Below are 13,082 nucleotides of genomic sequence, written 5' to 3'. Positions count from 1 at the left end.
GCCTCCTTCTGTGCCGTTAATTTCTATGATTCTATGAAAAATGGCCACAGTGATCCTACATTAGGGAGGGCGGACATCAGCCAGGGTTTCCACTCCCAGCGGGGATAAAAATTTCTTCTGTGCGCTTAGTATAGTGGGACTGGTAACATGCTCTTTATTTTGCGAAGCCCAGTACCCAGAGGGAATCCTCCTAGATGTCTATCCAGTGACACCTGCGAGAAGTGGTTGAGAAGTGGTACTGCAATCTTGCCCCAGCCCGCCCACTCTCCATGGTGAATAGCCTATCGACACTCACTTTCTGGGCTCCTATAAGAGAGGATGTGAAGTTCAGCAAGGTGACACAAGGGGCTGCTCAGTCCCTTTCGGAGTAAATTGGGGCAGGGATAAAGAAAAATCACAAACAGGTGAAAAAAAACCCTAAGCAAATTTGTTGACGTCACTTACCATGAGGTCTTGGCGTGTCTGGAAGGCATTGATGTAGTTCACGTAATGTGAGTACTCCATCTGGCTGAGAATAGCTGTCATACAGGCCACAAAGTTACTCTGGAGAGAGAAAGAGAAGAAAATGGAAAATGAGTTGTGAGGACATCATCTTCAGAATATAGGCGCAAATAGATTCTTTCAGAAAATAACATTTTGGGATACATTATATGTGTAATTTGAGACATGACGTGTGGTGAGTGTAGCGTGCCCGGGAGGAACAGGTGACTTTGGATAGCAAAATACTGCAGATGTTGGAAATCCGAAATAACAACAGAAAATGCTGGACAAACTCAGCAGGTCCGGCAACATCCATGGAGAGAAATTTGAGTTGACGTTTCGGGTCGAACCCTTCTTCAAAACTGGAAAGAAAATAAAATGTCCGATCGCAGCCCTGCCTTCGATCTATTTTCTTTTCTTTCCAGTTTTGAAGAAGGGTTCGACCCGAAACGTCAACTCAAATTTTTCTCCACAGATGTTGCCTGACCTGCTGAGTTTGTCCAGCATTTTCTGTTGTTATATAGGTGACTTTGGACCTATGGTTCCCAAAGCTCTCCGCCAACTGGGGTTCTTCTTGTGTCATGTTGTAGACGAATTGATAAGAGATTGATTGCTATGATTAGTCAACACCTCCATTATCGTTGTATTGGGCGACTACCAGGGTGACAGAAGACAAACTAGATGGACCTCGGTCTTTGTTCGTCCAGCGATTCCTATTTTCCTATGATGCATCAAGCTCTTCCACAAAATAAATTGGGACAAAGTACGCCTATCAGCCTACTTGGTGTATTCTTCCAGAGTGCTAACCCAACCTTCGTCAGATTACTGCTCGACCATCCACCTGGACAGGTAGTCAGGATTTTTGGTCTAATTTTTGCCTGATAATGCTCCTGTGAAGTGCCTTGGGACTTTGTACTACATTAAAGGCACTGTATAAATGCAAGGTGTTGTTGTGAAATCTGGCTAAGTTTCATGGGGTATCAAAGGACTCTCTCCTGAAGGGGCAAATAAAATCTGAGGGATCTTGAAAGCTTTTTTTCTTCCTTGCCTCTTGATCCCTTTTAAGAGTAACAGCCTGTGGAACATTAAAAAAAAACTGGACTCCAAGAAGTTTTTTTTCTTCAAGATCACAACTGGGTTTTTTTTTTAACCTTTAATTATTGTTATTCAGTGCAGTTCCTGTGTGTGCATGCTGTCTACAGACCAGGACAAGGTGGAGCAGCCAGAGCTGTAAACCTGACCTCTTCCCTTGGCACAGGTAATTGCACAGTCCTCTGCTGCAACAAGATTTCCCTTAGCCAAGCATCGTCACACTGAATGTTCCAAACAAAAAGGTTTTGAGTAGACTGATAATTGGATGCCACACATCAAATGGATTGGCTCTGCAATTCCCGTGCAATTTTTGGTGACCTCTCCCCCTCTGAGTGCCCCTGTGGTATAGGCGGAAAACAAAAAATTAAATGCCGATTTGATTCAATCGAATTAATTCATCATTGTTGTCAATGATCCCTCGCTCTGTCAGCTGATGAAAGGCAGTAGTCAGCAAGTGCATTCACAAGGATCACCAGATAGATACGGATGAGGAAGATCATTCATCCAGTCAGACTCCAAAATTGGGTAGAAATTCTATTGGATAAAAATTGAATTGCTCTTTCAAAGAGCCGGCACAGGCACGATGGGCCAAATGGCCTCCTTCTGTGTTGTAAGATTCTATGATTCCCTCAGCACAAAAAACCAACTGCCTCTTGTTGCGACTCTATCTGACATCCATTCCACATCCTGATTCCTTTTTATGTGCAGAACCTCTCATAAGAACATGAGAAATAGGAGCAGGAGTTGGCCATTTGGCCCCTCGAGCCTGATCCGCCATTCAATAAGATCATGGCTGATCTTCTACCTCATCTCCACTTTCCTGCACTATCCCCATATCCCTTGATTCCCATAATATTCAAAAATCTATCGCTCTCTGTCTTGAATATACTCAATGACTGAGCCTCCATTACCCTCTGGGGTAGAGAATTCCAAAGATTCACCACCCTCTGAGTGAAGAAATGTCTCCTCATCTCAGTCCTAAGTGGTCGACCCCTTATTCTGAGACTGTGACTCCTGGTTCTAGACTCCCCAGCCAGGAGAAACATCCTCCCAGCATCTACCCTGTCAGGCCCTGTAAGAATTTTGTATGTTTCAATGAGATGCCAATCTCAAATTTGGCTTTCACTATTTTGAGATTATTACAAAGTTTATTACAAAGTTACAAAGTATTACAAAGTATTTACAGCACGGAAACAGGCCATTCAGCCCAACTGGTCCATGCCAGTGTTTATGCTCCACATGAGCCTCCTCCCGCCCCTCTTCATCTCACCCCATCAACATATCCTTCTATTCCTTTCTCCCTCACGTGTTTATCTAGCTTCCCCTCAAATGCTATTCGCCTCAACTACTCCTTGTGGTAGCGAGTTCCACATTCTCAGCACTCTCTGGGTAAAGAAATTTCTCCTGAATTCCCTACCGGATTTGTTAGTGGCTATCTTATATTTATGACCCCTAGTTCTGGTCTCACCTGAAAGTGGAATCATCTTCTCTACGTCTACCCTATCAAAACCTTTCATAATCATTGAGGTTTACTACTTCATCTATCTTGATAAGCTCACATCTCAGTCATCTACTTTCAAGGATGTAACAACCCAGGTTTCTCCAGCCTTTCCTCATTGCTCAGTCCCCTGACAGTAGGGTTCAGTCTCCAGTTCGTCTCTGAACTGTATCCAAGGCTTGAACATCTCCAGGTGTCTCAGTGACCAAAAGAAAGAAAAGACTTCCTATAGCGCATTTCACGACCACTGGACTTCCCAAACTGCTTTACAGCCACTTTACAGTACTTTTCTAAGTGTAGTCACTGTTGTAATGTGGGAAACGCGGCTACCAATTTGCGCACAGCAAGCTCCCACAAACAGCAATGTGATAATGACCAGATAATCTGTTTTAGTGATTTTGGTTGAGGGATAATGTTTGGCCAGGGGAGAACTCCCCTGCCCTTCTTCGAAATAGTGCCATGGGATCTTTTACGTCCACTTGAGGGAGCAGACGGGGCCTCGGTTTAACATCTCATCTGAAAGACGGCATCCTCCGGCAGTGCAGCACTCCCTCAGCACTGCACTGGGAATGTCAGCCTAGATTTTTGTGCTCAAGTCTATGGAGTGGGACTTAAACCCACAACCTTCTGACTCAGAGGCAAGGGTGAAACCAGATTGGACAGACAAGGTGCACTCTGACCAGAGCTCCGTACAATTTAAGCATTACTTCCTCTGACTAGTATTCTACTCTTTTGGCTCTCGAGGGCCCATTTTTCAGATAGGGCATAAAATCATCTTCACAATACATGTATCAGGAAAAATATAAAGGCAAAATACCGCAGATGCTGTAATATACCTGGTCCTGCAAGGGGTACAGCGTGGATTCACCAGAATGTAACCAAGGGTAACATTATGAGGATAGCTTGCAGAAAATTGTCTTGTATTCAATTAAGTTTAGAAGGCTGAGGGGTGATCTAATCGTGGAGTTTAAAATGAAAAAAAAGCAATTGATGGCGTAGATGTAGAGAAATGATTTCCTCTGGTGCAGGGCTCCCAGAACAAGGCCATTAGAGCCAGGGCATTCAGAAATGAAATCAAGGAGCACTTTTTCACACAAAGGGTAGTGGAAATCTGGAAATTGCGCGCCACCCATACCACCCCACCCCACACCAAAAGGCTATGGATGCTGGGGGCTCAATTGAAATTTTTAAGACTGAGATTGATAAGATTCTTGACTGTTTCTGTGCAGGCCCGCCCGTTTGGTACCACGCATTTACACTCGATCTGGTCGCGCGTGTGCTGTACCCAACGGTGCGGTGGCTGGGACCTGCAACGCCATGCTTCCCTCGGCCTTGTGTGGAGAAGTTCAGGGGATCCATTGGTGGCCGGAGGTGGAGGGGGGGGGGTGGCGTGGGGGAGGTAGAGGGGATCAAAGAGGGGAGAGAGAGAGGATTGAAGGGGGGGGAGAAAGAGGATCAAAGGGGGAAGGGAGAATCGAAGAGGGAGAGAGGATCGAAGGGGGAGAGAAGATTGAAGGGGGAGAGAGATTGAAGGAGGAGAGAGGATCAAATGGGGAAGAGAGAATTGAAGAGGGAGAGAGGATCGAAGAGGGAGAGAGGATCGAAGGGGGAGAGAGAGGATCAAAGGGGGGAGTGTAATGTATCCAAGTCTGCTGACTATACAAAGCTAGGTGGAAAAGTAAGATGTGAGAAGAATGCAAAGAGCCTGCAAAGATTAAGTGAGTGGGCAATAAGGTGGCAGATGGAGTATAATGTGGGGAAATGTGAGGTTATTCACCTTGGTAGGGAGAATAGAAAAACAGAATATTTTTTAAATGATGAGAAACTATTAAATGTTGGTGTTCAGAGAGATTGAGGTGTCCAAGTGCAAGAAACACAGAGAGTTAGCATGCAGGTACAGTAAGTAATTAGGAAGGCAAATGCCATGTTGGCCTTTATTGCAAGTGGGTTTGGAGTACAAGAGTAAGGAAGTCATGCTACAATTGTACAGGGCTTTGGTGAGACCACACCTGGAGTACTGTGCACAGTTTTGGTTTTATTTAAGGAAGGATATACTTGCCTTAGAGGCAATGCAACAAAGGTTCATTAGATTGATTCCTGGGATGAGAGGGTTGTCCTATGAGGAGAGTTTGAGTAGATTGGGCCTATACTCTCTGGAGTTTAGAAGAATGAGAGGTGATCTCATTGAAACATATAAGATTCTGAGGGGGGTTGGCAGGGTAGATGCTGAGAGATTGTCTCCCCTGGCTGGGGAGTCTAGAACTAAGGACCATAGTTTCACGATAAGGGGTTGGCCATTTAAGACCGAGATGAGGAGGAATTTCTTCACTCAGAGGGTTGTGAATCTTTGGAATTCTCTGCCCCAAAGCGCTGTGGATGCTGAGTCATTGAGTATATTCTAGGCTGAGATAGATAGATTTTTGGACTCCAGAGGAATCAAGGGTTATGGGGATCGGGCGGGAAAGTGGAGTTGAGAACCAGGGGTCACAGTCTCAGGATAAGGGGTCGGCCATTTAGGACTGAGATGAGGAGAAATTTCTTCACTCAGAGGGTGGTGACTCTTTGGAATTCTCTGCCCCAGAGGGTAATGGAGGCTCAGTTGTTGAGTATATTCAAGGCAGAGAGCGATAGATTTTTGGATATTAAGCAAATCAAGGGATATGGGGATAGTGCAGGAAGGTGGAGCTGAGGTCGAAGATCAGCCATGATCTTATTGAATGGTGGAGCAGGCTCAAGGGGCTGAACGGCCTACTCCTGCTCCGATTTCTTATGTTCTTATATAAAAATAAAAAGGCCTAGCACATTCCCTCGCTGTGTTTTATTTACCAATGCTGATACCACTCAGTTTGGTCTCCTCCATCCCTATATCAATGAGGTACTAAATTGCTCTTCGTGAAGTATTCTTTTTATTAGCTTATAAATCAGAGTTCAGAGCTACTATCAGCACTTATTTTATGGTTACTGCCATCATTTTTATTAAATTCATTTTGAAAGACAGTTCAGACCTTTGTTGAAATGATGTAGCGTGGTAAAGGGCGCAGTGGGGGGGGGCGCGGTGTGGGAGGGAATTACTCTACAAGTTTATCTTGAATAGCTACAGATGAAATCACAATTTCTCAGCACTAGAGAAGCAGCAATGCCCTGCAACCCTTGGTGCGTTAATATGGCGGTGAGCCTGTCACTGGGATTTGGGAAGGGGGTCGCGGTGGATTCAAAACCACAGGCGGAGGTTCCGGCGATCAATAGTGCCAACATAATTTCTACCGTATGATTCCCCTAAAGGATGAATGTTACCTGTCTCTACAAGGTGAGGGAAAATGGATGGGGAATGTTCCTGTGCCCTTTAAACAATGTCAATTGGGGAATTAGAAAGAACTTGCATTTCTATAGCACCTGTCACAACCCTGTGACGTCCCAAAGCACTATACAGTCAATGAAGTACTTTTGAAGTGTTATCATGTAGGAAACGCGGCAGCCAACTGCACACAGCAAAGGTCCCACAAAGAGCAATGAGATAATCATAGAATCATAGACTCATAGAATAGTACAGTACAGCTCTGTTCGGCCCATCGAGCCTGTGTTGGCTCTTTGGTAGAGCAATCTAGTCAGTCCCACTCCCCTGTTCCTTCCCTATATCCCTGCAACTTGTTCTCCAGAGACTTGAGCACAAAATCTAGGCTGACACTCCCAGTGCAGTGCTGAGGGAGTGCTGCACTGTCAGAGGCGCCGTCATTCGGATGAGACGTTAAACTGAGGCCCCGTCTGCCCTCTTAGGTGGACGTAAAAGATCCCATGGCACTATTTCGAAGAAAAGCAGGGGTGTTCTCCCCGGTGTCCTGGCCAATATTTATCCCTCAATCAATGTAACAAAATCAGATTATCTGGTCATTATCACATTGCTGTTTGTGGGAGCTTGCTGTGCGCAATTGGCTGCTGCGTTTCCTACATTACAAGAGTGACTAAACTTCTAAAGTACGTCATTGGATATAAAGAGCTTTGGGACGTCCTGAGGCCGTGAAAGGCGCTACATAAATTCAAGTCTTTCTTTGTTTCTCCTTCAAGTATTTATTCAATTCCCTTTTGAAGGCTACTATTGAATCTGTATCCACCGCCCTATCAGGCAGCGCATTTCAAATCCTAACCACTCGTTGTGTAAAAATGTTTCTCCTCATGTCACCTCTGGTAATGACCAGATAATCTGTTTTAATGATGTTGAGGGATAAATATTGGCTAGGACACCCCCGCTCCTCTTCAAAATAGCGCCTTGGGAATTTTTACATACACCTAAGAAGGTCAATGGGGCCTCGGTTTAAAGACTCCTCTGAAAGACAGCTCCTCCAACAGCGCAGCACTCCCTCAACACTGCACTGGGAGTATAAGTCTAGATTTTGTGTTCAAATCTCTGCACAGTGGGATTTGGAACTCACAACCTTCTGACTCAGAGGCAAGAGTGCTACCAACTGAGCCCCGGCTGACATTTTGAACTATGCTGAGACATTCTTTGTATAGGAAAGTGAATGTTTCTCGAGGGTTGCAGTTAACGCCAGTGCTCCTGGGCTAGGAAGTGCAAGAAGGTCAGTCAGTGTTCCCGCTTTTGGTCGCTGTCCGGTTACATCTGCTGCAACGTGGCCAACTCCAGATGTTGACGGAAGATGGATTCAGGCTCGCTGTGATGGTCACTCTCAGGGCTCAATGACGAGGGATAGGAGGGCCTCAGATCTTCTTACCTCCCTCAGTTTTAAGAACATAAGAACATAGGAAATAGGAGCAGGAGTAGGCCATACGGCCCCTCGAGCCTGCTCCACCATTCAATAAGATCATTGCTGATCATCGATCTCAACTCCACTTTCCCACCCGATCTCCATATCCCTTGATTCCCCTAGAGTCCAAAAATCTATCTATCTCAGCCTTGAATATACTCAATTACTCAGCTTCCACAGCTCTCTGGGGTAGAGAATGCCAAAGATTCACAACCCTCTGAGTGAAGAAATTCCTCCTCATCTGGGTCTTAAATGGCCTACCCCTTATCCTGAGACTATGCCCCTTAGTTCTAGACACTCCAGCCAGGGGAAACAAACTCTCAGCATCTACCCTGTCAATCCCCTTCAGAATCTTGTATGTTTCAATAAGATCACCTCTCATTCTTCTAAACTCCAAAGAGTATAGGCCCATTCTACACAATCTCTCATCATAGGACAGCCCTCTCATCCCAGGAATCGATCCGGTGAACCTTCGTTGCACCGCCTCCAAGTATATCCTTCCTTAGATAAGGAGACCAAAACTGCTCCACTTGAAAGTTTCTCACCATTTAAAAAATATTCAGTTTTTCTATTCTTCCTACCAAAGTGAATAACCTCACATTTCCCTACATTATACTCCACCTGCCACCTTACTGCTCACTCACTTAGTCTATCTATATCCCTTTGCAGACTTAATGGGCTGGATTTTGATACTGGAGGCGTGTAGGAGGCGGGACTACAACTTTCGGGGTTGTAGTCCCGCCTCCATCGAGTTGTGGCCAACCCACTCGATTTTCCCTTGATTGACCTTGTTGAGCCCGCCCAGCGGGCTCAGCAGGTCAATTAAGGGACACACTGTTACAGGTGACGTCAGGGATTGACATTTCATCTGTCAAGAGCTTTTGACAGCTCTGTGAAGCTGTCACACACTGACAATCTGACTTCTAACTTGAGTCCTTAACCACAGACTCAGTTAGAAATCTCTCCAGAACAGAAAGCTGAATGCTGCAACTTTTGACAGCTCACGGCCATTCTGCTTTCTGTGCCGGTGAGATGAGGGACTCCCGAGACCTGAAGGAAGGAAGCCTGCATTTGTAAGTAAAGGTAAGTAAAACTTATTTAAACACTTTACACACTTACCTTTGCACTCATGCACCCATCACTCACCTGAACACCGGACATCTCGAACCCTCCAAGCCCTTCAGCCCGACGGTCCGCCTCGCTAACTTGGCGTGGTTTGGCGCCGTTGGGAATCCCACACTTCAGGAATAAAAATAGGGATTAGGCTAAAAACTGCCTGTTAACTACCTGTTAACAGGCAGTTAATTGGCACTAATCCCCTTCCCGCCTCGGGGAGGCGGGTCCCAGCACAGGTCGGGTATCCGCCTCCTTTGAAACTGACATGGAGGCGGGTTGGGGGCAGGACGGGTTCGTGCCCCACGATTTCATGATTTTAACCCCCCACACGCCTCCAATCCCGTCTGCGCGACCCAATGAAAATCTTGCCCTTTGTGTTCTCCTCACAGCTTACTGTCCCACCTAGCTTTGTATCATCAGCAAACTTTCCTTTCCTGCTATTAGCTGTAGGCTTGTAAAACCCAAGCTTTATCACCATATCATGATTGACTGCATCTTCTCTACTAATCTCTTTAACTGTAGTGGTGGACCGCACTGTGTGCCTTGGGCCTTCACTTAGGGATTGTCAGTAAAAAATTAAATAGCAGTCACAGAGGAGAGAAGATGGGATTTTTTTGGAGGGGTTTTACAAAACATTGTCATCTGCAAATGTGTTTGATTTTTTTTTCCTAATCTTAAAATGGAAAATGTCTACAGCAACAATAAATTAAATTTGTATAGCGCCTTTAATGTAGTAAAATGTCCCAAGGCGCTTCACAGCAATGTTATCAAAAATACTTACAGCCAGCCACATAAGTAGGACAAGTGAACAAACACTTTCTCAAGGAGGTAGGTTTTAAAGGAGCATCTTAAAGGAGGCGAGAGATGGGAAGGTTTAGGGAGGGTGTTCCTGAGCCTTGGCAGCTGAAGGCACGGTGGCCAATGGTGGAGCAATTACAATCATTGATGCCAGAATTTGAAGAGCGCAGAGACTTCGGCGGGTTGTAGGGTTGGAGGAGGTTAGGGAAGGGCAAGGCCATGGAGGAATTTGAAAATGATGAAAATATTCCAACTTTTTTTTATATTTTAGAGGCAATGTTCATCATTAGCAATGAATGCTGGCTTAGACCAAAAACACAATTACAGCACTCATTCGCCATTGAGCCCACTTACAGTCAAGAATCTCATTAACTTAAAACAGCAAGCAACTTATTGGAATAATGTCACGTCATACAAACTTCTGAAGGGATCTTCAACCTCCCATGCCCTGCAATTTGTTCAATTAATTCCAAATCCAACACTTGTAAAGGATTACAAAAGAAAGCAACAGGGCTTGGCGGGAGGGGGGGCGGCGGGGGGGAGAGACAGCATGAAAGAGCTGAAAAGAAATGCAAGGAAAAAGCAGGCGTGCTTTAGTTGCTAGCCTTAGCTCAGTTGGGAACACTCTCCCCTTTCAGTCAGAAAGGATGTGAGTTCAAGCTCCATCTGCCGAGACTTGAGCACAGAAATTCTAGGCTGACACTCCAGTGCAGTGCTGAGGGAGTGCTGCACTGTCGGAGGTGCCGTCTTTCAGGTGAGATGTTAAAAAGAGGACCCGTCTGCTCTCTCGGGTGGACGTAAAAGATCCCGTGGCACTATTTCGAAGAAGGGCAGGGGAGTTCTCTCTTGTATCCTGACCGAGTTATCCCTCAACCAACATCAGTTAAAAAAAAACCCAGATTATCTGGTCAATCTCAAATTGCTATTGTGCGACCTTGCTGTGTGTAAAATGGCTGCTATCTTTCCTACATTACAACAGCGACAATACTTTACGATAACAAAATACTGCGGATGCTGGAAATCCGAAATAACAACAGAAAACGCTGGAAAAACTCAGCAGGCCAGGGCAGCATCCGTGGAGAGAGAAACAGAGTCAACGTTTCAGGTCGAAACCCTTCGTCAGGACTGAGAAAAAAGCAGGAAAGGGAACAGGTTTTAAAGCAAGTGGGGGCTGGGAAAAGGGGGAGGGGATGAAAGAACAAAAGGGGAGGTCAGTGATAGGATAGAAATCAGGAGCGATAGCGGGCCAGAACTTCGGGTCCCCACGGGTGAGTACGCGCTGGGTACTCACACGTAGGCCCAACGAAAGTGCTGGTTTCGTGCATGCACTGCGCATGCGCGGGAAACCGGAACTTCCGTTCCCTTAAAGGAAGGGGTTCAGAGGTGGAACGCGTGCGCCGGAGAGGCAGCGCGTGCGCCTGGAACTTCCATTTTTTTTGCAGGTTTCTCCGGGAGGGTAAGTCTCCAGCAGCTACGCTTTTAAAAAGCAGTCACAAGGCCTGCTTTTAACAAGGTAAGTGGTGAATTAAGTAAAATTAAAACATTTTTTCCACAGGTTTATTATTTTTAAATACTTTAAAGAAAGGTAAGTTTAATTTTAGCCCCATTAGAAACTGTAATTAATTTTTTTTTAAATTTAAATTATTGTTTAAAATAGTTATTTTATGTAATTTATAGTTATTTTAAAAATGTGATTTAAAAAAAAAATTATTTGAGGTTTTAGTGATGTTTTGGGGCTGAATTGTATTCATAGATTTGACAGCTCTTCCTGTCAAATTTATGAATGAAGCATTCCCTGCTACCATTGGCTCTCCATGGCCCACGTGATCCCAGGGGACGCTTCGAACTAACTGAGCCCCGGGATACGCAAGCACTGCGCGCTGGCAGTTGAAGGAGGCCCAGGATCGGAATCCCACGCGGGCCCACAGCACAACGGCTGGCGCGCTAGGTAAGTGCAGGTCAGGGGCTTGCACCCGTGGGAAGCCCCTGACCCGAATTTCTGGACCATTAAGAGATATTGAAGGCCAGAGGAGTGACAATACTTTATTTGGCTGCACAGTGTTTTGGGAATCCAGTGGTGGCGAAATAAATAAATTCTTTCTTTCTTTCTTAGTAGAAGACAGCACAATGAATCAACACAGCAAGGATACAGGGAGAGGGAAGAGCTAATTATTCAGAAGGCTGGATAAAGAAAATGTCCTGAATCAAGGGGAGCTCGAGGGAGTGACAGAACAGAGAAACGCACAGAGACTCGTTAGAAGTAAAGAAAGGAGTGCAGAAATCGCCCTCTCACACCGACTCACTTTGTTGCGTTCAATGCTTTCAAACCTTTTGATTCCTTCGCTGCAGATGTAGGGAGGATTTGCTGAGGTGTCTCGATGGGAGTGAGTGTTTGATATGAGATCAGACAGTGAACTAACAGGGAAAAGATCACAGCTTGCGAAGATGATAAGTAACATTGACGTTGAGCAAGCCTGTGACTGTAAAGTCATCCACTCTGTGGGAGGGAAGACCTGTTTAGTCTCAACTTTGTAAAAGTGCTTTTTGTTTGTTGCTTATTCAGAGATATCAGGGCAGAAATCTAGAAAATCTGCCCTTTTTTCCCACCAGTGTTTGTACAGAAGCCCATCACCACATTTAATAGGCTCCAAACAAAACTACATGAGTTGCGTTTCCATTTTCCCAATATGAAGTGAGAACAGCAACAACTTGCATTTATATAACGCCTTTAACATAGTAAAAGGTCCCAAGGTGCTTCACAGGAGCGATTATCAAACAAAATTTGACACCGAGCCACATAAGGAGATATTAGGGCAGGTGGCCAAAAGCTTGGTCAGAGAGAGGTTTTAAGGGGCACTTTAAAGGAGGAGAGAGAGGTAGCGAGGCGGAGAGGTTTAGGGAGGGAATTCCAGAGCTTAGGGCCTCGGCAGCTGAAGGCACGGCCACCAATGGTGGGACGATTGAAATCAGGGGTGCTCAAGAGGCCAGAAGTAGTAAGACTTGTATTTATTTAGTGTCTTTCATGTCTTCTGGTCTTCAGTGCCAATCAATTACTCCTTGAGTTGCAGTCATTGTTGTCAGCTAATTTGCACACAGCAAGTTCCCACAAATGGCAGTTAGAACAATGGCCAATTACCCTGTTTTGGTGGTTGTTGTAAATCTCATCATTCATCAAGAAACTACTCGTGAAATAACGCTGGACGGCCAGCTGGTGGCGCCGTCCAAGGAGCATAAATACTCGGGCGTGGGCCCAGCTTGCCAGGGACATTTTGTAAGACAAGGAACTAGTGAAGTACAACTAGACCTCCATGTTCTGAAACAAGTTGATTAAAGCCTTG

At 45.3% G+C, this 13,082-nt stretch overlaps 1 protein-coding gene across 1 annotated transcript in view; it reads right to left on the bottom strand.

The window, feature by feature from the left end:
- Nucleotides 1-13,082, bottom strand: part of LOC147123754 (dedicator of cytokinesis protein 2-like) — a 1,461,504-nt gene that overhangs the window by 514,878 nt on the left and 933,544 nt on the right. Inside the window, exon 28 of the mRNA XM_085975685.1 lies at nucleotides 445-543. Coding sequence (XP_085831811.1) covers nucleotides 445-543 — 99 coding nt within the window. The remainder of the gene's footprint in view (nucleotides 1-444; nucleotides 544-13,082) is intronic.

The sequence above is a fragment of the Somniosus microcephalus genome, chromosome 2, assembly GCF_052327205.1.
Source record: "Somniosus microcephalus isolate GS21.2 chromosome 2, FLI_Smic_1.0, whole genome shotgun sequence".
NCBI classification, from domain to species: domain Eukaryota; kingdom Metazoa; phylum Chordata; class Chondrichthyes; order Squaliformes; family Somniosidae; genus Somniosus; species Somniosus microcephalus.
The sequence above is the reverse complement of the archived record's forward strand: the minus strand, read 5'-3'. Positions and strand labels throughout refer to the sequence as shown.